Consider the following 27,691-nt stretch of genomic DNA (forward strand, 5'->3'; position numbering starts at 1 on the left):
TGCCGCTCCGCATAGCTTGTTCTGCAACCTTTCTGCGGACCACTTGCATGGAGCTTGCGGGACCACTGGTTGAGCTGGAAGGCCTGATGAAAAGCTCAGATGGGCCGTATGCAGCCCACGGGCTGTAGTTTGCCCACCTCTGATCTAGGGCAATATTTTTGACAAACAGATCCAACCTGTAAAGCTCAAGGGTGAAATCCTGGTCCCAGTGAAGTCAATAGAAGTTTTTCCATTTATTTAAATGGGACCAGAATTTCATCCAAGATCTGGCTCCCACCTTCCCTCACAGATAATAGGGGTCAGTTTGTTAAGGAAAGAGGATAAAACAGAACTTAAATTTTGGATGAATACTGCAGGGACCCAAAGTTGAAATCCTCTGGTCTGTTTCAAAAATCAACCTTAAATCCATAAGTAGCCATCTAAATGGCCACTTAAGCACCAAAATTTAGAATTTGGTGCCTAAACTGGGTTTATAGGGGCTAAATATGGATTTAGGTGCTTAACTTTCGATCTATTTAAATCATTACACTGGGATAACACTGGATTAATTCTGTGGTGAATCAGGTCCTTATGACAATTACAGGAGGGAACCAGTCATTATGAACTGACAAGCCAAATTACTTAAAATACATTACACTTGGTATATTTGGGCCATCATTTGCAAGCAGTGGCCTCAGCTGTGCAGCCATGTATCCTAAGTAATAAATAATATTAGTGCAGTGTCATTGTAGCTGTGTTGGGCCTATGATATTAAGGTAATATTAAGGTAAGGTAATATCTTATTGGAACAACTTCTGTTGGTCAGAGAGACGAACTTTTGAGCTTATACGGAGTTCTTCAGGTCTGGGAAAATAAGTAATATTAGTGACAGTGAAATAATTAGTTACTTGGACAGGAGGGTGTTAGAAAAGTGCCTGTGTAATACACAATACAAGCCCTGTAAAATAAAATGATGCCATAAAATAAATTCCAACAGCTATGTGAATCTCAGGGAAAGCGGTAGAACAAACTTTGTTTAAACAACTATATATATAGGTGTGTATATGTGTATATGTGTATATATATATATATATATATATATAGTGTGTACACACATGCACTATACACATAGAGTACACTATATTATGTATATAGTATGTATTGATCGTGTAGGAATCTCTATTTACTGTATCTTCTTTCTCTGCCAGCCATTGTTATCTTACAAATTTTGTGCCAAAGTCACCACCAAGATGACACACTTGGCATTTGATTCATAGCTTCTTTATGTAAACAGAACAATGAATAGACTGTGATTCAGAGGTACAGCGCAATTATCGCAACAATACATGTAGGATATTGTTCTCTATCTGTTGAAGGAATTATGGTATCTATTGATTAAGGATTTAATAAAGCAGCTTCCTGTCAGCTAGTGGTTCAACTTTCATGAAAATGAATCACAGAATACTTGTTAAATAGTTTTGGAGGGAAAGTGAGGAGGGAGTGACAGGAAACAAACTGTACTGCAATGACTCTGGTACTGCTTTAAAATATACTGTACTTTCAAACAATGACTGAGTTAAGAAATTGATGTAACTGAATCTATTTTTTTAGGGTGGCCATATTAATATATACTTTGTGTTCTACTTTTCATCAAACTTAATTTGACAAGTTTGAATGTGCTGTCTTACGCTGTAATTTTTTTTCTGTTTTTGGCTCATTGTGTCTGTTGATGGGTGGATTACTCAGAGAACCTTCTCTATTATAATTTATGTTTCTCTGAAAATAGGAACGGCAATTCTTCAGTAATAACAAGCTGCTTTATCTAAAGAGTCTCTTTTTATTTTGTTTCACTTGCCTTCATTTTCTTCATGTTTTGTCATTTTTTTTTTCATTTGCTACTGTTAATCCTAACATGCCTTGCTCCAAAAAAAAAAATGTGTTTTATTTACAGGGCACAGCTTATGGAAGTGCTCCTGTACCTTCTCGCAGGCAGTTATGTGAGTCTCTTAAATTCCGCTCTGTGTTGTAAAGATGACTATGTGTTCATGTGCTGTAGCATGGCATGCCAATATAGACTAAATGCCCTAAGGTCAATATGCAATCACAAGTGTTGTATATTGCCAGTAACGTGTTTGTAGCTAATGATTTCTATTGCCCCGTTTTTCCTTACTTGTTTGTCTTTTGTCCAGCGCATTGTAAATTAGAGCTGCACTGTTCACTATAGAGTTGCAAGAAGGGAAGAAAATCCCATAATGCCTCAAAGTCTGGAAGAAGTAAGGACAGTCACCTCAGCTCAGCTCTTAAACATATCATTGAACACAAACATCAGAGGTTGTGCATGATTTTTTCCCTATCTACTGGTTAATATCTGTGACCAGTTCTCCTCTATCATGCAAATAAAACCAAAACTCTGCCACGATTGTAAACAGACTAAGAAATACAAAATCAAACAGCTTTGTGCCAGGAGTATGGTTCTGTGTATTCAGCATTTTTTGTATCTGAGCCATTGCTTCTGAACAATCTGGTTCACAAACCAGTCACCCCTTGAGTTATAGACGGGGGTCCATTAGTGAAAACTCTGCCTCTTTTACTTAAAATTCCCCATTAACATTGATAATATTCACCCTACCTTAAAAAGTTACCAAAACAGGAAGAAGTAGCAAGCTAGCTGAGCTTTATTTTAAACCCTATGCCAGTACAGGAGGAGAGAGACTTGCATTCTAGTTCCAGATGATCTCTCTGACAACCTGTCTGCCTTAATATCATCTTTCTGCAATTGAAATATATGTAAATTTAATATGTAGAGTCTCCAAAGTGCCATCAGACTTTGAGAGAAAAACTTTTAACATTCCCTGAGTCCATCTCTGTCTCTCTCCTACCTTCCCTCATCTAAATGTCCATCTCAAAGATATCAGTTTGTTCTACATGCATATAAACAGCAATTGCATTATTACCATTATTGTGCACTGCATCTGCACTGAATGCCAAATATATCCATCCTAATATGACATTACAGGCTTATTTTCTAAGTACAGTCCAAGTTGAACAATGCTTTCCTTCACTGTTGGCAGTGCTAAACGTGTTGCTTGCATAAATTCACCACGGCTGAACTGTGAATCAATAGGAAAATAAACAGCATTTGTCCTCAAATGTGGGTCTTGCAAAAAAATAATTTAAAAAAAATGTAATCTGTATTTCACTTTCCTCTTTCTTGTGTAAGTATCTGAGATGTTTGAGTTCTTCTGGATAGGACTACAGGAGAAAAAAAAACTATTTAGATAAGCTATTTTAATTGTGCTCACATTATGCTAGTTAAAGGTACAGTGGAAGGAATTCACATTCCAGGCAAATTATTATTTGTCTATTCACCAATGATTTTACCTCTTTCCTAAACTATTTTTGTGTCTGAGATGTATATATTTCGGAGTCTAGAGAAATGAACATTAGAACTTTTGTCTGCTTTGACTTATTTTCACTTGTTAGTCCTTACTACTGGTTTACATGATATACTAAATTAGTCGAGACTATGGATGTGGGATTACATGACATTTTAAAATTTATTTATAAGTAATTAACAATATGAAGGTATCACTATCTCTACAGATTCCTCCTTTATAAGGAATCTGGACTACTTCGGAACAGATAGAACTGATGCACTTAGAATGTGAACATAGGAAACACAATGCAGACAGAAGAAGGTGGTTCATTTGGTAGAGATGTGACTAAATTTGTGGACATAAAGAAAGGAGTAGGACTGTGAGGCATGCAGAGAGGAATAAAGAACAACTAAATACATGAAGGGATAGTTAGGAAATAATAATACACACCAAAAGATATCAAGCCTTGCAAGGAAAAATAAGACTAACTGTGGTAAGATGGTCAGGTTGAGAGAGTTTCTAAAACAGCAATGTACCAGGCAAAAACCAAAACACAAAGATTAGAGAGATAGGTGGCTAGAATTATATATACAGAGAAGATTTGTGTTTTAACCATAATATCCTGGGATATCCATAATATCAATAGAATATGGTATTTTCCCCAGATGTTTTTCTGTTGCTACCTATAGTTAGAGGTAAAGACATTTCTGGATTGTAAATATTGTAGCAAAGCTGAGACATTGACACTGAGACAATGTATTATCGAAGGGCTAGAATTTGACCTTGGGTACATCCCTAAGTAAGGGTGGATACATACAATGCAATAGCCCAAGAATAGAACCTATTTACTCCCTCCCCTGCTCTCTCCTTACTGAAAGTGGTGGTAATTCACTATCAGTCAATAGTAATAGTAAATTACTGCATAGAGTTGAGCTATTCTGGCTGGTGAGTAAGGCAGTTGGAGTCCAGGCTCCACCCGTTCCCCACACCTTAACACCCTGCTCTATGGAGAGAGTAAGTGAGCAAGTACTCCCTTGCATGGGCATTGATTCCAAATCGGAATCTAGCCATTAGTGTCAATGATTCTAATCCTACAAGGTAATGAGAATTCTCTGCTCTCACTGAAGAAAATTGGAGCTGAGAGGACCCTGCATCTCACAGCAAGTGCTCAGCCCATCAAAGAATTAATCTCACTGGGCAAATATCACGTCCTCCTATAGCCTTCAGGAAAGGCTAAAGTTAGTAAAAACTAATTGGTCCAAATATAAAACTGGGGAAACACCACTGACTTGAGCAGAAATAGACTGATGATTAATTTGATCCTCTGAATTCATACTTACAGGGTTTCCAGTGTGTTATGTTGTCAGCAATGTTTGGTTCATGTCCCCATAAAGTGGGCAGGGTGCATCATCCTTCAACCGCATGGTTATCTTAAGAATCACTGGGAAATCATATGTATTTCCAGGCATCTTCACAACTCAAGGGCATGAAGTGGAAGGGGCTTTCTATTAATTCGGTGATCTCAGATTTTCTCTAGCAGCATCGTGAAGCTACTGATGAAAAGCAACAACTTAATGAGTAATAGAAAATGAGATGATTTTAAAAGCTTGTTAAAAGAAGCAGCTCCTACTAATGGGGCATTTTAACTACCTGGCTGTAAACTAGGAAACACCAATTGCAACGATAAGTGTATAATTTGTGTACATAATTTGAGGCTTGCTGCTTTCATGACATGTAAAAACACTAATTAAAAAGGATCAGTGTGTGACGTTAGTTCTGTTTTTCATGGAAGACTTCAGTAGAGTGGGAAGTGGGGAAACAAGCAACCGATACTGAATATAAATCTGATTACGTTTGTAATTTGGATTAAAATAAGATTCAAAGACAGAGGGCAATATGTGGAAAAAGTCCAAGGTAAACAGAAGTACAGTAGAACCTCAGAGTTACAAACTGACCAGTCAACCACACACACCTCATTTGGAAGTGGAAGCATGTAATCAAGCGGAAGCAGACACACACAAAATAATCAATTATCGTGCAGCACTGTGTTAAACATAAATTATTAAAAAAATAAAGGGAAAGCAGTATTTTCTTCTGCATAGCAAAGTTTCAAAGCTGTATTAAGTCAATGTTCAGTTGTAAACTTCTGAAAGAACAGCCATAACATTTTGTTCAGAGTTATGAACATTTCAGAGTTACAGACAACCACTACTCCTGAGATGTTCATAACTCTGAGGTTTTATTGTAACAGTAAAAGGCTGTAATGATAAATATTGGGGTTAGGTTGGTTCACCATGTATCAGTGACATAGAAAGTGAAAGAAAGATATAATGATGTGCTGATAAAATAATACTAAGCTGGGGCACTTATCCATCATAACAAGATGAGAGGAAGGGTGGTGATGAGATGGGAAATCTGGTTTCTAATCACAGCTCCGCAACAGACTTCCTATAGGACCATAGACAAGTCATTAAGTAAAAAATGTTAAAAGGTCTACTTTTTTTGGATGCTTTCTTTTTTGGGTGCCCAGCTTGAGAAACTTGGGGCCTCTTTTTCAGAAGCACTGAGGACTTGCAGTTCCTCTTGAGTAAGATTGCTTTGGTGGATGAACAAAATCAGGTCTTAGGGGTATCCAGTGGACACCTAAAGAGAATGGAGATTATTGAAAAATTCAGTCTTAATCCCTCACTTCCTCAGATTTTTCTCTCTGGAAAAAAATGAATAATACCCAGGGGTGATGTGAGGATAAATGATATTACTCTTTGAGAGAGACTCTGATACTCTGGTGACATAAATAATTCAACAAATATAAATAGGGAGCAATAAATAATCTCAAATGACCAGTATAAACTATGTTCATAGGTAGATAGGTGGATTTTGCACTTCATTGCATCAAAATACAAAGAAATCGATCTGTGAAAAGAAAATGATAAAAGTATCCTTCAGTCCATATTTGCAAACATTAAATAGAAGAAAGCGCATGGGTACTTGTGAAAGATACTAGATGTTGGTATATTGGTCTATTTTAATTTTGGAATATTTTATTTTTAAATTACACTATTAATATCAGACTATTCTCCTTAAAGTATACTTTACGTTATTAGAGTATTTCATCATATTTAGATAGTGCCTAGCCTCTGCATTATAAATTCATCTGAGATCAGAGGGAACTTTATGCTTCATAGGCCTAACGCCAGTTGTGGAGCTGTTCAGGAGACACTATAAGACAGATGAAGATATCTTCAAGGTACCATAAAGACAAAATATATTTTCAAGGGCAGTAATGGAAGCAACTAAAGAGGCACAGCTGCCAACTCTTATAATGGAAAGGACCTACCAGTAGGAAAACCTACTCGATTTTCTTATGTCATAAAAATCCTATGTTCTTCTACCCATAAACTGTTAAAGATTTGTAATGATTATTTTCATGGCTTGAGGTATACTCATTATTACCCTCTCCTGAGATATTAAGTTGTCTACTGAAATAAGAGTTCAATGTATGAAATTTAGTGCCCTTTTGAGTTGTGTATGTTCATAGCATATCTTTAACCACTTAAAATTTAACAAGTCCAATAGCATTAGAAGTACTCAGAAGACAGTCAAACTTCTGGTTTCTCTTTCACTGACTGTTGCTATGACTTACACATTTGGGGTCTGATAACTTCAGAAAACCAGGCATGTTACCCGATGAACAGTGAATTCAAAAAATGTAATATGGTTATTGTTTCAGGCATTTCTAAAATAACCATGGAATCTGAGCACATATAGATCAGTCTGCTATGAGGATTTCCACCTAACTGAGCCATGGCACTCTCCTTTTCTACAGAGCCTTTTATTGAAATGGTGAAAGTCTATAGAATAGACTTTCTTCTTCTATTACAATATCTGCATGAATTGGTGAATCTTTCACCATATCCTGAAGGGACTAAGACTTAGGAACAGCCTAATTTCAAGCAAAACATTCACAGCAGTAGACCCTTTACTAAGGAAGTTTTACCTCCTAGCTAGTTCGAGGTGAAGTCTGGCCTCTGAAGTGTCACACTTTTATGCAATTGCTATTCTGGGTGCAGAGTGAGAGGCAGTTGCTAAGAAAATTTTTCATGTGTGAAATTTTTCATGGGAAATGCTTACCATTTTTCACTTAAAAGCAAAAATAAGTGTACTAAACTCTAATGTCTGGCAATGGAAGTGAACATTGATCTAATAGGCCTTATTGAAACATGGTAGAATCTTGACAAAAATCAATGGAATACTATAATGTCTGGCTATAAACTATACAGGAAGGACAGGCATCAGAGAGCTGAGATTGAAGTGCTGTAAAGAAAGGAATCCATAGAAGCTAATGAGATAAAATTATGAATGGAGTGGGATTACACAGTTGAGTCTGTGTGGATACAAATCCCAGCTGTAAGAATAATACAAATGTACTAATAGGAATAGACAATCAATCTCCGGATTAAGAAAAACATATTGAGTGCACACATTGCGGGAAATCAAAAAGGCAACCAAGTTTTAAAAAAAAGCAGGGAACTTCAGCTACCCACCTGCATATAGCCTGGTCAAATAGGACAATGGAACAAAGTTAGAGAAGGAGTTTTGCAACACTTGAAGTGATTGCACTGGAACAACTAGCCTTAGAGCACTCAAGAAGAAAGGCTATTGTTGCCTTAGTTTTAAGTAACATGTAGAAGTTAGTTTAAGAATTAACAGTAGCTGAGCCACTAAGTAGTAGTGGACACAGTCGCAGCAACAGTACAATCAACCAGGTTGGCCATATTGGAAATTGTGGCCCCAATATTCACCTTCAGAACAGTCTTGTTCAACGCAGGAAGACTCCCCTGCTTCACCATCCCATCCTTCGTTGAGTAGACGTTCAGAACTGAGGCTAGATGATGTGCTGATTAACCTGGTATCGATGGATCCAAAGAGGTTTCCCTTGTCGGGGTCGTCAACGCCCTTCTCTCCCCCAGACGACTATCGTCAGTTTCAAGAGCTGCTACCGAGGACAGCTAATGCTCTTCAGATCCTGTTGCAAGAGATGCAGGACAGTCAGCACCAACTACTAGACATTTTGCATGCATCAAAACTGGCCAGGGTGGCTCTTCCAATCAATGATGCCATTCTCCAACTGGCACGCACTGTTTGGCATACCCTGGCCATGTGATCCCACACCCCAAAAGGGGCAGAAAAAAGATATTATGTCCCCCACCCCTAAGGGATCTGAGTTTCTGTTCACATCATCCACCCAATTCCCTGGTGATTCAGGCTACCACAGAGGAACTAAACAGCATCCACGCTCCCCCCCACCCTTCCCTGACAAGAAGGGTAAAAGGTTAGACCTTATGGGTCAAAAAGTCTTCTCGGCCACCCTCCAGTTGCGAATCTCAAACTACCTGGCACTGATGGCCAAATATGATTTTGTAATCTATGGGCAACTGGTGGATTTTGTGGATGAGCTACCTCAGCAGGATCACATGCCAAATTCCAAGCCATTTTAGAGGAAGGCAAGTTGATCATCAGGTCCATGCTTTAGGCTGTGGTTGATTCAGCATACATGTCCTCACACATATTGGCAAATGGAATTGTCATGAAGAGGGAGTCCTGGTTATATTCCTCAGGTTTCTCTAGAGAATTACAGAACACGACTGAGGACCTCCCTTTTGATGAATCACACCTCTTCAATCAGTAAACAGATGATTCCTTACACTCACTGAAAGATTCTAGCCACCATGTGATCCACATGTATACACCAATGCCAAAATGAAAATTTTACTTCCTGCCATCTATGCAATGCTACAGAACTCCCCAATTCTACTGCCTAGAGCCTCCATAGAAATGCTCAAAGGTCCACAGATTCCTGTCCACATGTTCCAGTGGTGCAGTCTTCTGCGCAACACACTCATTCTTCACGTAAGCGATATTTCTAAGTGCAACTAGAGAGTTATTGATCACTTTGCATCTGAACATTCTTTCCAGCCACCACTTTCAAGGGCCATCTCAAACTCTCTTTGCCTGTGTTGAGCACAATAACAATGGACAAGTTGGTCCTGAATGTCATTTGATATGGCTATACCATCGAGTTTATGATGCTACCTTCTCCACATCTGACATCTCGACCCCATCCCAAGGATCGCTTTCATGACAGTATTCTTATTCTAGATGAGGACTCCCTGCTGCAGAGAGGAGCCAGTCCCCGCAGCCTTTCAGGGCACAGGGTTCTATTCCAACTATTTTCTGGTACCCAAGAAGAAAGGGAGATGGAGACCAATTTTGGATCTCCTCAACCATTCCATTCGCAAGCTGAAGTTCTGCATTGTCAGACTTGTGGCCATCATTCCTTCACTAAAAAAATGCATGTTGTTCATGCCTCTTGATATGCAAGACATCTACTTCCATGTTGTATTCACATGACCCCCAGAGAGTTCCTGAGATTTATTGGTGGGTTCTTGGCACATTCAATACAGGGTTCTCTTGTTCGATGATGGTAAATGCCATGTAATGCACACTGGGGAAAAAATGTGAGCTATGAGATTGAAAAGATTAGGATTGCTTCCTTTATAGGCACAGGATAAAATATATAAAATAATGAATGATATAGGGAGGGTAGAATGGTAGCTTTTGTTCTCTTTTGTTTCACAGCACAAGAACAAGGGACATTTAATGAAAGAGAGAGGCAGCAATTTCAAAACAGATCAAAGAAAATACTTTTTAATACAAAATATAATTAGACTATGGAAGTTATAGCCATTCAATGTCATTGAGGCAAAAAAAGTTAGCAAGATGAAAAGAGGGGTTGTGCATTTATGTGTATAACAAGAATATCCAGATTTATAGTTAATGCTAAAATACAGTTTTTGAAAGGCTATATAACCAGACTAGATGATCAATGATGGTCCCTTCTGGCCTTAAAGTCTATGAGGGCTTAAACCAATCTCTAACTATTAGAGGTTAGGAGATTATTGGGACCAATTATCCCATGTCTTCCTATTGATGGGTGTCTTGCACTTTCCTCTGAAGCATCAGGTTCTGGCCACTGTTGGAGATAGGTTACTGGACTATATTGTTATGGGTTGTGCTAAACATCATTTTGGATCAGGCATGGCTGCCACCTTCCATTCAGAACAAATGTATTGAAGCAATTGTAATCAGGTGGCTGAAACAATGGCAGAAGTGCTCAAAAACACAAGTACTGTAAATGCTGACTAGAATATGTATCATGTACCCCCCCCCCCAAGAGTTTTAAAATGCAGGGGCTGAGGGTTTTGATTGATGGGACTGTTTTGTGTGTGTGTGGGCTGGACAAACTGGAGGAAGAGAAACTGGGAGAGACAGTGGGACAACCTGAACAATCACACTGTATGACCCTGCAAGGAGCTAGAGGCTTCTGTGTAAGGTGCTGGAAGAAGAGGTTTGTGGCTATAGGCAAAGAAGCTACCTGTATTTTTTATTCCTCCTGCATTCAGAGAAGCAGGACTTTACATGTTTTTTGTAAATAAACAAGATGGCATCAAGGAAAATATCAGACTGTATCATCAATATCTACTCCCGGCTGGATCACGTTCAGGGCCCGAAACTTTCACTAGCCCCTGGAGTCGAAAAGGGGGTAATAGTGGGGGACCATGGATCTGATTCTATATGGCAATTCCTGTGTAAGATAGTTGCATTATTTATGCTACTGTTTCCTTCAAGTACTACTTGGTTTCATGTGCTTTATGCAATCATCACCTCAGCTCAATAGTTATTTGAAGTTCGTGTTCTGAAAGTAGTGTCTAACAATTGTGTGGTATGTCAGTGACACCTTCACTCAGGCAGCATAGTTGTTTTAAAGTGTGGGTGGATGTGAATATGCAATGGGAAGAAAATTAACCTCATTCAAATGTAATTCCATTTAGATACTGTAAACACTGAACTCTCAAAAAAATAAGATGTGCCTTTAGAAATAATGCCCCACCCCTATTACATAATTCATGATAATCAGAGAAAATGGCACAGTAGGCTTCTGTTCTCTACCTTTAATGATACATCTTTCAAGATGAAAGGGGAAATAAAAAAGTCTTCTCTCTACCATATCAATCACTTCTTGACAGAATGGTCCTTTCTTAAACTTCTCTAGTGGCAATTTCCCAGAATAGTCTTTCTTCTCTGCTACAGTTTTTGTAGTTTGAATTACTGAAACTTATTTAAAGTTTTCAGTTTGAAGCAAATTACTTTGAACCCTTTTTAGTGTTTTACCTTAAATTTTTTACACAGAGATAAACAGCACTGCAAATCAGGACATCCAGGGTCATATCTGGAAACTTTCATGGCATAACCAAAATTGGACATAAATATTAGTTTGCAAGTTTTTTTGTTTTGGTATTTGAAGGTTTATTTCTTAAAATTGGTTGTGTTCCAGTGAAATACAATATAGAAACTCTTTAGTTTTGCAAATACTTCCATGTAAAGAGTACTAGCTGTTGATGTTGTAGCACTCCCTCAAACTGAGAGTTTGTGAAAAATAATTGCCATACTTTATGTAAGTGATGCCTTGACTCTGATGCTGCTGGAATTAAACGGTTATAGCGAAAGCAAGTAGAGTATTAATGTAATTCAAAGAGAGGGGGAAAAGAAGAAAGGCACTGAGGAGCAGTTTATTTTTATTGTAAATCTATTGAACAGGCCTTTATCTATAACTTTGAAGAATTGCTTCATTATTGGTCATGATTTATTTTATGTATGCATGTATGTCAATAAATAGTTAAATCTCCTTGGAAATATAAATACATGGTGCAATTACCCCACTTCAAGTATGTTGTTGCTTCTATTAAAACACACATTTAAACAATATAAACATTAGAACAATATAAAATATTTTGAGATTAAAAAGGACACAAAACTAACTGGAGTACTTTTAAAAATATGTAAGTATTATTGAAGCTATTTTTCTAGTTAAAATGCTACAATCTTTAGAATGTATCGGTTTACCTTTGGCTCCAAAAATATTTTTGATCCTATTTCTGAAAGCAATTCTCATCTGGCAATCATCTGCTAAAATTAAAGGTGAACTGAGAAGGTGTTTTTTAAAAATGGAAAAGAAAACGGTTTGAGTCACTGGTTAATTAACTGTGCATATCTGTAGATTTAAAAATTGCAAATAAATATGTATTTGAAGGCTGAGCTGTCAAGCTTTTACCTGTTAAGGCTGTAGCTTATACTGTCAGGGTTCAGACATAAAGATCGTGTAGTTCTCTTGCAATAGCTAATGGCATCGCTAGCCCTGGAGGGAGGCATTCAAGCTGCTAGTCTCCTGGCATGGTACACTCAGTGAGAGGAGTCTTATCTTTTGAACTCTCTTTCAACTGTTTGGTCCAAAAGACACCAAAGCCCCAGTCTTGCAAACATACATGTGAGTAGGTTTAGGCATTTAACTCAGCAGAACTACTTGCATGCTTAAGTGTACACAAGATCAGGGTCCATGTTTATTAACTTTTAGTGGACACTGGACAGCCTATCTGTTTTCAGATTTCTGAGAATGGGTGAGGTGTACAGGAATTTAATTCTGATTGGCTAAATAGATGAGCTGCTTTTTTTTTTTTTTTTTTAAATAAAGTGTATGAATGTTTAAGGTGCATGTGCCAGAGAGGCACATTTAAAAAAACACAAGAATTAAAATAAACAGTCTACCCTTCACCTGAAGTAGAAGGCTGTGCCCCCATACACTTCTTTATATGTTAACATTGTTATCAGGTATTGTAAAGGAAACACACTATCATTAAATCTGTAGGGCCTCGATCTTGTGCGTGCTTACCTTTGATTCAGTGGTTCCACTCCTGTGCCTGATTAAAGCCCATTGAAGTCATTGAAAAATTCTCCCACTGACTTCAGTGCGTTTTGGATCAGACCTTAAATAGAAGATGGATTTTCAGCTATTTAGGCCCACTCCTGCTCCCATTGAAATCGAAAGCTAAAATCCCATGAACTTCAGTGAGAGCTGGATCATGGCTATTACTTGTAAAATGAGATTAAATATATATTCTGTTAAGAATTTGGGAATCTTAAACCACCTTATTCATTTATTACTATTTTTAATAGCATTTTATTTCACAGAAAGAACTCTGATTCCTCTGCTGGTGGCTCCTGCTCTCACTCCTATTTCCATAGAAACAAGCATTAGTACAGTGAAAGTAATTATTTTAAAATTCTGGGGATGGGAGAATTCATTTTACCAAATTTAGAACCCACTCAAGAAACCACAGAGTTTAGATTTAGAACAGACAGTGAAACTTCTAAGGTTCTTGGCTGCTGTGTGGCTTTTGTTTGTTTGTTTGCATTTGAATTCCCTGATTAGACCTATCGGCAGGGCATAATTTACCTTCATTAATAAGGGAATAATAAATGGAAGAAATATTTAATGAGATCCAGTTTTGAGAAACCCAAACACCATGATAGTCATAGAGTTCGAGGCCAGAAGGGACCATTAGATCACCTAGTCCGACCTCCCGTATATCACAGGCCACCAACCCCACCCTGCACCCACACATTAAACCCAACAACCAAAATGAGACCAAAGTATTAAACCCACAGGAGACTAGACTATTATGTGCCACAAGCAGAGACTAGGGGGGATTAAGATGCACCAATGTTCCCACAATGGCCAGGAAATAATTAAGTGAGAGATATCCAGATAATCCTGGCAGGTGACCTGTACACGCATGCTGGAGAATTAGCTGATTATCCACCAACAGTCTGCGATTTTTATGAATATGTTTGTTATATTGAGTCATGTGATGAATAGCTTGTATAGGCAAGGAGCCTATGATTTGCATGTGAGCTTGAACTAGCCACTATTTCTCACTGTGTGACTGGTCACCCGAGCCACATAGGATTGTTTCTGTTCCCTAACTTTATCCACAGGAAGAGTCTTTCTCTCTCTCCTCCCACCGTTTACAGATTATCCACAAACATGATTGTTCACATCTATTATGCTGTAGTAATAGAGGTTTTCAGAGCAGCCATAGGTGCACTTTCATAGTGAATACTCTCAGCTTTTCACTAGTGCAAACTTTTCCCAGTCCTTTTGATTTCCATTTACTTTCTTATGAATACAGGTTCACAAAATGTTTGCAAAATGGAAGAATTGTGACTATCAGCCAAAACTATGGTGGGGTTAGTTCGCTGGGATATTTGGGTACTGTTTTGCTATATTGGTTTAGCTATAGATTGACTACATTCCATAGTGGAGGCAAAGCTATTGAAAACACCCTTCTTTCTCCTCTCTGCCAAATTCAGCCATAGGGATTGACAGCCTTATGGGACCGTGAGTTGCAACTGCTATCGTGAGTTATAGGGTGAGAAGTGTTTTTAGACAATTTTTGGGACTTTCTGATTGTATTCAGCACCTAGAGTTGCACCCACAAGTGAAACTACAGTCAGCAAGTAATGCAGAGCACAGATGTACTAAGCTCTCACCCGTCTATGCTACCTAATAGGCAGGCAGCCACTTTCTGCACTGGCTGAAACTACTGTCTGATCTTTAGAGAGAGCCTCACCTACAGTGGTCAAAGTCACAGGTGAGGCAGGTGAAAAAAGGCATTTCTAGTCTCCCCTGCTACCTGGGAATCTGGAAGTAAAGATGAATTCAGTAAGACTTGGAGGCTGTGAATCATTTTGACATTTGACAGGCATACACCTTCCATCAAGTGTGCAGGCACAGCCCCCTACCAGTTTCAGGGGTTTCTAACAAGCACTAGCTTCTTCTTATTCAGATACTGGGAAAGCAGGGAACCAACTGTGTCTTGTTTGACAAAAGTGCAAAGTGGAACTAATTGTTGTCAGTTTACTAGTGACACTGCAGCTCCTGACATCTCTCTGTCACACATATCTGACTCACACACGTTGACTTAACAAAAAAATGGAAGTCAGAGTCATGATGAAGGATGAGCAATTGGTCATCCTAGCACTCTGTATTCATCTGTTGGGTTCTGCAGGTGAGTCTAAAGCACCTCACAATTGATTATATTGAAGGTGATGTAATAATAATGATAAATCTAATAATGTCAGCATGGGTATCAGACACCTGCAACTTTTGCATTACAGACCAGACTGTGTTAATTAGTCTAAAGGGCTGCAGGTGGTAGCAAGGATGGGAAATTTTAGGAAAAATATCCTAGTGTTGGCACAGCTAAAATCTCCACTCTTGAAGCTGGAGGAAACTCTATCAGGGAAAATGATGCATTAGCTCCCTCCTGCTGTGACAAATCTTCTGTGGAGCCAGAGAGACTGTCGTGAATCAGATCAATTGATCTTATCTGCAGAGAGGATAGAAAATTCATAACCAGTGATACTTCTAAAGTTGGATGAAAGGGTTCTTACTCTGCCCCCTCAAGTGTCAGAAATCTCCTGCTAGAAAGCTGCTAGCTTTCTGATGGGCACTGAAATGGCCTTATACAAATATAATAATTGGAAGGGTTTTAAATTAAAACATTGTTTTCTGTGATTTGTTTCTCTTTCCTCTTTGCTTCAGTTCTTCTTTTTGAGTTTACTTATTATGTAATATAAAATGGTGAACAAATGTAACATTATTTTATGAAACGAGGATTATGGCTTTAGTCTCCAACCTTGTGAGTTTTTACACAGGTGTGTGTAGTCCTATTGACTTTAACAGGGCTGCTCACACATCTACAGTACACGTTTATAAGTGTTCATGGGATTGGAGCCTTCAATTGTACTTTACATTTTTCCCTTATGCAACAAAAACGGAATAAAAAAGTTAAAGTTGATCTCAAAAGCTAAATTAAAAACTATTTGTTTTGTTTCGGTCAGCATTTCAATCTTCGGGGGATTAGCTGATTTGCAACAGCTGAGATAGTTATTTAACTCCAGGGCTGAACAGTTCAATTGGGAAATCCATGTTAAAAATTAACGGGGCCATTGTCACATTAAGTATGTTAATATTAGTATTTTGGAGGAAGTTGCATTAATTGGCATGCTTGTGTCTTTATATGTGTATACAAATATTGTACATTATGGCCAGTTTCTGTTCTGATATATATCTGCAAGTGTGAACAGAAAGACTGATTTATGAGCAATGTAACTGTTCTGGGGCTGTTATCCTGTCTTTGCTCATGGTCTAACCATCAGAACAAAGAATCAACAATCAGGTATTTACTTTCTATATCCAGTAAATAGATCATATGAAAGCTGCTATCCTCAACACCATTAGTATTAAAAGGTGGGCTTTTTCAAGGCTTCACTTATTACATAAAGTTCCTCACAATTATCTTTGTGTCTTCCCAAAATTTGAAAAAACCACACTGATAGCAATTTTACTTAAGTATTGAGAAGAGTTAAATGTCAAAACACTGAAGTGTTCTTTTTTTCTCTCTCTCTCTGGCTCTTTCTCACACATACATGCCAGTACCCAATCTATATAGATTAGATACATTTATGTTTGTACCTTCCATTGCTCCTTCTTAAGTTGCTTAAATACAGAACATTTCACAGTTTTCCCATATAAGAGATTGCCTAGGTCACTTAGTAAGAATAACATGTTTTTAATATGATCTAAGCAGGAAATGGAAACAAATTTAAATTATTTATGGGTATTTATCATACTTACCCATAGGAGCTACAAAAACAATATGGTATAGTTTGTTAAAGATGACACACAGTATCATACAATTTTAAACAGCTGTACATACAATAAATTACATTAATATATTAATAAGATTTATTGTGGCTTATACTATTTTCACCTATTTTCTTTCTTTTCTGATAAACTTATGCTCCTTTTCATTCCTGTCTAACGTTCTGAGAATATATACTGCATTGCTTTTATTTGAAACCAATTGATTACTGTCACTTGGTAATCTTGCTGAGGCTCAAACTCATGTTTATAATGAAAATATTATTCTTTTTTCCTGCGCTCTGTCAGATTCATCAATTGCACATAAATGTTTCCTGAAAGTTGGCTGGTAGGTATTTTATGCATTTGTTACAGGAAATTTTTAACAAGCTGTATTCTCTACAAAACCTTGTTAAGCCTCTCCATGAAGCAACAAGTTTTTTTCTTGTTTCTTTTCTTCCTCCCTCCTCCCCCAAAAAGATGGTATTTGTTTCTGTTTTTTAAAACAGCAGGTTACGTAAAAGCTTGCTGCCTCTAGTAGTAAAGATATGTTTGATTTAAAACAATATAGTTTCTTTATATTCCATATGAAATACATACAAAAGTCAATATAGCAAATGTGAAGAATACAAGATGTAGTTAGTGGATTTTTACTGTTAATTCTAAAATCATGGGCTTTGATTGAGACCTTTTGACACTCAGGAGTGAAAAAAGTACTTCTTTGTACCACTAGGGGAAGCTGTGTCAGTGAGGTCATTCACCTTACAGAATAACAGTGTATCAGCCAGCTCTTTCCTAAAGGCAATCCTCAATGGAAAGCAGCTTTTATATACAATATGGGGTTCCTAGGAATATCTCTACATAGCAAAAACAAAACAAAACAAAACAAAAAACACCACAGCTGGCCTGTGCTAGCCAACTCAGGCTTGCAGGGCTGTTTCATTGCTGTGTAGACTTCCAGACTTGGGCTGGAGCCCACCCTCTGGGACACTCCCACCCTGCAGGGTCCTAGAGCCTGGTCTCCAACCTGAACCTGGAAGTTTATACAGTAATGAAACAGCTCCACGAGCTTGAGTTGATTAGCACAGGCCAGCCATGGGTTTTTCTTTGCTGTGTAGAGCTACCCAAGGAGTTCCATCTAGGGGATATGCTGAATCACTGTGTGTTCTGAATCACAGTCTCACCTTCTGGACTGTGCTGTTAGATTCCAGAACCCAGTTGAGAGTTGTATGTGGTTTCCACTTCAGAGACACTATCTCCTGTCCTCTAGGGATAATATGGACCACTAAAGGCTCTGTGCTCCATTTTCCACTGGTGGAACGTGGGAGGGCATGTGTGAGTAGAGCCCATAATCTCTTAGGACAGGGTGGAAATATATAGAATCGTCTCATATCAGCATCTGATGCTTTAGTAATTAAATTCTCATTACTGCTACCGGATGCTTATACTTTTTATAGATTTGGGGGTCTAACTTTCAAAAGAACCGAAGGGGTTAAGGAACCAAAACAGGAAGGGACGTTTCCTCCTTCAGATAACGAGATGTTTTGGTCATACAAGGTTTGCCCTGGGGTGAACAGTTGCTCCATCTTTCATGTACAAATGTCATTTCCGTTTCTTGTGTTCCCTAAATCTGGGGTGGAGGGGGGGAATAAGTGCTGTAGAATGATTAAATATGAATTTTTAAAAATCTATATCCTGTGGAGCTAAGCAAATAATAGGTTAAGAGCATTAAAATTCAGGATTTTGCCATTTCCATAGAATAGTGAGCAACGTTTGGGTTTGAGTCCTCCCTTCTTTCTATTTAAAAAAATGAATGATAATTGTATTTAAAATAATTATATCATAATAGGTACCGTAAGCTTACTTAACAAGAAATTCCAACTAGGCATCTTATTGAAAATGAGTTATTTCTCTGGTATTCCCATAGATAATTAATTTTTTTCTGGAAACACTTAGTCACAGGTTCAAAGTTGAGGGTGTTACAAGGCTAGTTACACTTCTGTCCCCTTTTTGGTCTCTCTGAATGCGCCACTCCAGGTATCAGGCTTTGTGGCTCTCCCTGTCATGTGGTGGAATTCCTCTATTCTCCCACTCATAGACTAAGCCTTGGGCTACCACACCGTATTTACCAACCATTCTTATTCAGCAAGTCCAACTAAGTTTGGTGCCTGCAGACTCCCTTTATGAGACTGGAACCAGTGATATACAGTCATCAGAAAGCCTTCTGTTAAACTAAACCAGTATATCTATAGCATAAATATCCCAGTAGTTAGGACAACATATAGTATTAATAAATTATTTCAGAGCAGCTCCAAATCAGGCTCAGAGGATTCTCATACTTCTTTCCATAGTGTGGACCACATCGTAATGTAGGTTATCTTGCAGACACATCCTTTTTCCCTTTGCAGTTTTGATCCCCCCCATTGTGATCACATAACATCCCCTATGGAATCTACATCAGTTGCTTACCTTGAAAAGTAATATTTAGGAGAGTATTTGATGTATTTATAGCTTTTTTAAAATATGAGTTTGTAGCTGGAAAGAAGGAAAGTTAGTACCCAAGTGACCAGCCAGTTCTCTACTGAACATTAGCAAGTGTTTGGTGAGCCACCAGTGGCCCCCAGTTTTAGAACCACTGCTATGCCTAAAATTCTCTTCCATGTGCTATTCATGATCAATGTGAATATTTAATAGAGAACTGTAGATGCAAATACAATAAAAGGGCAGAAATCCTAAATATAATTTAGCCATGTGGGAACTGTTGCCTTGCTTTTTTCTTCCAAGATGGAGTTGTAATTTAGAAGTCAGGTATTGGAAATTGACCTCACATTTTATTAGCTGCTGATTGTCCTCATGGGCACTTTTAGATCAAGGAAGCCCTGCTACATCAAGTTGAAGGCTTTCTTTATGCATATCATTGGATAAATTATGAGCAGACTCAGGTATTACTGTGCAATAAACAGTATTACCATGAAATAAAATACCTAACCTTTTTGGCATGAAGCTGTGTAAAGTGAACTGCTGTCAGTGTCAGAGCACAGTTGTAATGCTCCTTCCGCCCTTCATGCTGCTTAGCTGCCCCTTATTGTTGAAAATAAAATAGTAATAAAATAAGCAATAAACTACCTGACTGTCTTTGACATGAACAGCAATGGTGTATAAAGTGAGCATACTATTAGTGTCTATATAAGAAAGCCCAGGTGCAAAGCCAAATCCTCTCTTCATGCTCCCCAGCTGCCTTGTGTTGTGAGGGATATCCTTTTTCCTTTAATTATATGCATACAGAGGCTGCAAGGCATAGTGTTGTTGTTTTTTCTCTGTGACTTTGAAATAAGAGTTTAGGACTTGCATAGAAATAATATTTTAGGGAAAGAATGAAATTACATGACCTTTGATGTAACCAATATGTAGTTAGTTGTAATGAATATTTTATCATGATCCTTATAACATTACCAAGGATATTATTTATGAGATTCTGTCACCTAAATGTAAGCACGTGTAGTTTTTCTTCCTGGTTATATGGCAGTGTGACAGGGGCTACCGGAGGGTGGTAGAAGGGCGCTACGTTAGCCCAAGAATGCTCAAAGCCCTGTTCCCCTAGCAGCTGCCCAAGGCTCCCTCCAGGCCGATCAGGGTCAGTTGAGGCCAGAGCCAGCTGGGATCAATTAAGGTCAGCTGAGGCCAGAGCCAGCTGGTTCCCATTAAGTACTGCCAGGGAGCAGATATGAGCTCCCTGCCAGCCAGGCAGGGTGCTCTGGGAGTTTGGAGAAGGAGCAGGAACTTTGGAGTGTGGAGGAGAAGGAGCTTTGGAGAAGGAGAACCGTGAGTGGCAGCAGCCAGAAGAAAGCAGAGGGGCCCTGGGTAGGGAAGCAGCCCAGAGAAAAGACTTATAGTTTTCCTTAGAGCAGCAGCCACCCACTGCTGTCAGCCAGGGACTCTGGGCTGGTGTCCGAAGGAGAGGGTGGGCTCGGACACCCCCTATCCCCCAAACCCTAGACCCCAAGGTCCCAAGGACAATACTCGGCCTGCGAAGACCTGCGGGAAGACCGGTCCGTAGAGAGACGGCCGCCATCTTGAGACTGGTGGGAGTCCCGGGTGGCCATTTTGTGTCCTGCCCCAGTAAAAAGCGCTCGGCCCCAGGGGAGCACGGAGGCCACCCCATCACAGGCAGCTTCAGCATAACAAGCTTTTTTAGACTGACAGTTATATATAAAATACTTCTGCTTCACGTCTGATTTTGGTCACCTATTCTTTAACTTTGATGGATTACACTGGAAATAGCATTTCAAGTTTGTCCCTTTTTAAGTGCTACATAAGTTGTACACTACAAAGTATTCATGGCTGTAGAAAACAAAACACTAGAGAATTGAGTCAGAGAAAATAAGTTACTTAAAGAAAGTCTAGTATCTAATGCTTGTATTTTGGGACAGTGTGATGTTAAAAATGTTATATTTTAATCATTGTTTTTAAATGACCTAAGTAGAGATAATAGGAGAGTGTTGCAGAGTCTCATTTTAAAATAATAAACATCTTTATACAGCATGGCCTAGTGATAGAGGTCTAGTGGTGGGAGAATTGGAATAGTTGTTAGTGGGCTTGGATTCTATTTTTGGCTGTGCCACTGGCTCATTCTGGGTAGGATTTTCAAAGAATATTATAGGAGATAATTCCCATTGAAAATCCTAGCTATTGTGTCCTTGGGCTCTATCTTGTAAAGCTTTATGCACAGGATTAACTTTATTTGTATGGGCTTGCGTCATACAAACACTTACATGTGTTTCACTTTATAGACATGAGTGTTTATATTGAAGCAAATATGACTATTCATGTGTGTACTGTTAAATATGTACGTGTTTGCAGGATTAGGGCCATGGATAATTTACTATTCATGGTGCTGATCCTGCATTATCATCCTAGGAACAAAGGTCTGTGATATCAGTTCCTGAAGTAGAACTGGGGCTATAATTAGTTCCATGGAAATTTGTCAGACAACCATGTGAATAAAACTTATTTATAAACTTATTCATATGGATAAACACTTTAAAGATCAGACTGCCACTTAAGGCCAGATTTTCAGAAGAGCTCATCTCCCATTTAGGCACATAAAGTAGCAGCCAAATTTTCAGAATTGTTCAGCATCCAAGCGCTCTTATTGAGAGCAATGGGAAGTGCTGAATACTGAACATTTTTTAAAATCTGGTCATTTCATTTAGGTGCCCAAGTGGGAGCTGAGCTCTTTTGAAAATCTGTCCCCAAATTTGTACAATAGAGATACTGTTCCATTAAGGTACTTTGAAATTGCTTACTGTGCCTGGGAACTTGCACATGTTATGTGTGCGTCCAGTTCTCAGTTGTAGAGAATGCATACCTTCACATTTGCTTACTTTACAGCATTCAAATTTACATATAGTTAAAATGTATGTAGGAAGTGGTTGGGGAAAACTAATTATATATTTACCTAATGGACTGGAATGTCATGGAACAATAATACATTTTAAAAACTTCTTAAACTGTTTAATTACTGACTAAACTATAGGGCTGTTCCACTCTATCAAGTACACAAAATATGGTGTAAGAAATTGGCTTGTTACAGAATCATCCAGTAGCTAGGAAAGGCAACTCTGGAATCATTTGTTTTGTGGCCATGTAACTATTTTGTGACTGATTTTTTTTAAAAAAAAAAGCAGACAGCAGAGAATTTGTACTGTAATTTATCTACGATGCATGATGTATCTACATTAACTGAAAGCAAATAGTTTGAGCTTGTAGTAATTAACATTCGACATGGGGATCTACATAGGCCAACCCTTAGAGTATGTCTACACTAGTAACTGAACATGTTTCCATGTGCGTGGTTGTGCCATAACACCCTACTGTGTCCACACGTAAACCCCAGAAGCACGTGGCTGAAGGCGAGTAGAGGGTGAGTAAGCTAGCAAACTTGAGGAGTGTGGGTAAGTACATATATTAGGCTGTGGGATGGCCCTGTACCTGTGCTAGTTTGCAGTGTGGATAAGGGTAAGGGACCTGTGCCAGATTTCAAGTTTCAATAGTTCTTCATCTTCATTCTCACCCTTTTGTTTCTGACACTTTCCCCATCTATAAAGATCCCTATACCCCCATTTTCACTGGAAGTAGCAAGCTGCACTGACCATATCAAAATATGCTGCATTCTTTACAGATTCTTTACTTCCAGGTGCTGATCATTATGTGCTCAGAGTACACTCTCCTCTGCAGCTTCCCCTAGAGCATCAGGAACATTCTTTTCTACCAGGAAATTTCATGGGCTGGAGCAGGTGGGCATTCAGGGGACTCTGCCCCAGTGCTGGAAATGCATCAAGCACTTGAGGCTCCTGATCACCTCCTCAACCCTTCAGGTCTCTTTTTGCTTCAGAAGAGAACACCATTGTAGAACACTTTGGCAGTCTGAGGAAATGTTAGTCACAGCAGTTCTTTTTCCCTTGGAAGAGTACAAAATTATTATGGTCCCTTTCTTTGGTGTCTGGCCTCTCCCCTCACTGAGCCCTGGGACACAAGCTGGGAGAAAGATCTGGTCTGGTGGTCTGATAAACACAGTGGAGTGTCCCTTTGCATTGGAAAGGCAGAGGCTTGCGGCACTAACAAACTTTCAGCCTGTAAAATGCATGCTTCACAACCATTCTGCAGTTCCTGACCTTATAACTGAATTCCCTTTTTTCCAGGGTCATTGATGTTGGGGTACAGTTCCATGAGCCATGACAAGAAAATATTTCTGGGGTGCCCCAAAATGACAGTTAGGAGAGACCCACTGTACAATCCTGATTTCTTTAGCACCCTAGTGTCATGAGCCTTTCCAATGTTTATATTCATGATTCTGCCTCTGTGCTCCACTAAGCCTCGCAGAACAGGTGAATAGTAACCTTTTTGGTTCACATTCTCACTCGCCTCTTGTGGTGGGCAAAATATTGGGATATGAGTGACATTGATGGCCCATGCACAGTTCAGAAACTCCACCCTCTGAAATCCATCTATTTCTGGAGCTTTTCTTATGGCAACTACCAGTGGGACGATCACAGTGTTAATTGCCTCACAAACCTGCAAACCATGACTTCAACAGTGGCCTCTCCAACTTTAACATGGCTTACAATGGACCTATAGCTCTCTGCCAGCTTTCAAACCTATATGGATCTTTTTTCATGACTGGGACTAGTTTCACTTTTGAATGGAAAAAGAGAGTCTTAGGCTTTCCTCTTCTGTTATATAAGACATACAGAAAAATCCTACAAAAAACCCTGATACAATATTAAAGCAGAGTCCATATCCTCTGCTGCAACCAAGAAGCCTACAAGTAAGTTCAGAGAAGTGTGGGAACTATCAAGGTGGCTTTTGCACTCACCTGTCCTAGGCTGGGTGTGTATCAGGCCTGATCCCTGCTCTAAGTTACATGAAAATTGCATGGGGCCAAAATGTCAGCTGATGCAGTGATGCATGGTGAAGCCCTGGCTTCTCCAGCTATGCTCCTATGCAAAGGACAATGACACAAACAACTATGCCAGCTCTACACCATTGGAGGATTCCCCTACTCTGAGGTGATCCTTGCATTGCCTTCTATACGTGCTGTATGGCCAGATTCAGCCAATGGTGTGGTATAAAGTGGCTATACAGCTCCACAGAATCTTGGCTACGATGTAAGGAAATGCGCGCCCAAAAAAAAAAAAAAAAGGGGGGGGGGGGGAACTTTCATAGCATCCGTCAGCCATGTAGCCATATGGCACATCCTGTATGTTTTATAACACATTATTAAACAACATATGGCACAATCGTGCATTGCTTGTTCACATAAAAGTTCTCACAGAACTTAAGCTGCGAAAGGAATGCAGGATAATGACTAAAGACAGTAACACATTAAGCTATACATTTAAAAAGAAAGTTATAAATTGAAAATGCAAAAACAGCGCAAAGTTGCCTGCTAATTTCTCTAACAAAGTTTAGGTCTCTTTCAGCTAAAAGGCACTAGTCAGTGAATGATTAGCTATCATCTCTCATTGAGAAATACACACTTCTGACAAGATGTATGTATGCAAAGTGCATACTTAGGATGTAAGAAATCTCATGCCTTCTTACATTTCTTTAAAATAATAATAAAAAATCCATACCACCAATAAAAAACTGACTTTGATCCCTCACATAGAGTCCAAATGGATTTATCACAGTCCTACAAAGAAATAAGTGTCAGTAATAAGTAATAAAGGATTTGTCCATGAAGATCCCTTTGTAATATTAGTGATAATTACTCACATTATGCTCATATTATTTGCCTTCAGCAATGTAAATGCGTTAGACAACAAAAGAGAGATTGTAGACCAAAGATTCAGGCTCTCTGAAGCCAAAGTGAATTTAATTCAAAATTATTATTTTTTGTGGATGTGGAAGTTTGAAGGAAGAATCCCTCCACCAGTTTGGAATTATGTGCATTTATTAAAAAATCTCCCTGCTATAAAATATTGCCACATTCCTTTATTCCACACCAGTAAGTCCAAAACATGTGAACTGTTAAAGTTGGCATGTCCTTTTTAAAGAGCTTGTCCCTGACCAACTTTTGACTTATTTTGATCTGGAAGTTATTGAAAGAAACCCCAGGAAGTTGTTATAGTCTTTTTTCCTCAGAGTGTAGTCACATTTTGCAACTTGGACTTTTCTCCCCGGCCATTATGAACTTTTAAAAATGTTCATGTGTCATTCAGACCTAAATGAACACACATGCTAGATTTTGCCACCTAATATGTGTGCACAAATGCCATTGACATCACATGGATTTGTGTTCAAGTATAATAATCAAGGGTTGAATTTGGTCCTTTAGGAAATTTCAGAATTAAGAAAAACCCAACTTGCTTCATCTGTCCAAATTCATCGACAGATAGCAAAACGCATCACTTCTGATCAAATGAAAAACAAAAAAAATTCTTAAACATTAGTGATGTGTTTGTAGATCTCTATAGGTTGAATAATAAGCACCTCTAGTGTTTAAAGAATCTGAGCAAGCTGGAGGCACCTAACTTCTATAGTAGCTAGACATTAACTGAACAATAAAGTCTTCCTGAAAGGACATAACTAGTTATGTGGGGCCATTTTGGAGCTATTATTGAGGGAAATATATTTATTTTGACATCAAGTAGCCAAAGTATGATTAGTAATTGTATTTAGTAAATATATATTGTCATACCATCATCTTATTACAAGCATTTCATCATTTATTCTGGTAGCCATGAAATGCTTGCAATAAAGTGATGGCATGACAACATAAGAAACTATATAGAATATGATAGCAATGAGGCTGAATTCAGCTTTCCTACAACATGTTATCATGAACTGACTTTCTGTTCATGTGGTACTCACCATTGGGGAAGCACTTAAAAAGGGGAAGGAAAATCACATTGGCACATTCGGAGAGAAACTTTGAGAGAGAAGTCAAGCACATTCGCTAGTGAATAGCAAAAAAGTTGTGACATGTAGGATTGCTGGTAAGAGACTAACCTTTATTCCTATGCCTCAGCCACATGACATGATTACGTAAAGGTAATAAAACTCTTCCATGGCAAGGCTCAGAATCCGTCAGCTCCAGTGGTCATCTAGTGGACTAAAATCCTGTCCTGTAGTAAACCCATCAGAGATGAAATTCTCTGCAGCTATTCCACATTGACTTGGAGTTTGCCAAGGAATCTGAGGGTGACAAAAGTCTTCTGGGTGGAGGGCCTAGTGTTTCCATATTAGCTCTGGTTCTTGGTAGTCTCTAGCTTCCAGCTCACTGGCAGCAAAGCTCCAGTGAAGTTGCATTACTAGGGATTCCCATTGGCCATGATGTTGCCCTAGAATCTCCAGGGGTCTAAATGGAAAAGATGATGATATGTAATAGGTAATTGTGTTCCCAGTAAACTATGTAGGAATAGTGAGGGGATAGTGTCCAGCCACTCCTTTCGTTGGCCCACCAAGTCTCCATTCCCTACCTCAGTTAGCACCTTGAGGACAGATTTCTGTAGGCCAAGGAATAGGGTACTGCAGAAATCGGCAATCCTCCCTTCTGCATGGGAGGGGGCAGACCCAGGTATAAAGGTTCCCTTTGCCCACTGATCAAAAGATGTTATCTAGGCTTGTGTAGGGACTTGAGGATTTGGTCCTGTAGTGAATGCTTTGCTTTCGTGATGAACAAAGTAATTTTCTTGCATGCTTGTGGTTAAGCCTGTGGGAGACCTGCTACAAGCAAAAGACATGGATTTGTATTAAATTAAAGGATCTTCATGGTTGACATAGACTTGACTTATAATTACAAGACATTTAAAACATGCTTAATTTATTATATTTGAATATGTTCCCAGCAGTGTAACCAGAAGAGGAAAGAAAAAGTTTGTCTAGCTTTGAAAAGGAAATTTTAATAAAGAATGCTGCTGGTGTTACTTATTATTACTAATTATATTTATTTACTTACAAAGCTCCATAGATGTGCATGGTGCTTTACAAAACAGATAAACATCAGCAGAAATATAAGATATACAGCTTTTTAGAAACATACAAAACTGAGTATTTTACTGTAATACACATTTCTTTACATATAGAAAAACTGTTTCCACAAAATGTAAAATAACTTGAAACTAGCAACTTTTATCTAGTGCTTACAGTACATTAAGTGTGGTACTAAAACTTTTTATCTTTGAAACTTTCTAATACTAACTTATCCAAGCCCACAAAGTAGTTCTTG

General features: G+C 38.6%; 1 protein-coding gene across 2 annotated transcripts in view; it reads left to right on the forward strand.

The window, feature by feature from the left end:
- The window catches only part of CCSER1 (coiled-coil serine rich protein 1), a 1,029,451-nt gene that overhangs the window by 828,422 nt on the left and 173,338 nt on the right, over positions 1 to 27,691 (forward strand). Inside the window, exons 10-11 of one of the 2 annotated variants that reach the window (XM_067557176.1) lie at positions 1,931 to 1,976; positions 4,822 to 5,115. The exons of the other annotated variant lie outside the window; for it this stretch is intronic. Of the exons in view, the coding sequence (XP_067413277.1) occupies positions 1,931 to 1,976; positions 4,822 to 4,868 (93 nt within the window). The 3' untranslated portion in view covers positions 4,869 to 5,115. Of the gene's footprint in view, positions 1 to 1,930; positions 1,977 to 4,821; positions 5,116 to 27,691 lie in introns of those variants that run through there. 2 annotated transcript variants of the gene reach the window in all.

The sequence above is a fragment of the Emydura macquarii genome, unplaced genomic scaffold (genome assembly GCF_026122565.2).
Source record: "Emydura macquarii macquarii isolate MOO-44397 ecotype Brisbane River unplaced genomic scaffold, CSIRO-AGI_Emac_v2 contig_1790, whole genome shotgun sequence".
Taxonomy (NCBI): Eukaryota; Metazoa; Chordata; order Testudines; family Chelidae; genus Emydura; species Emydura macquarii.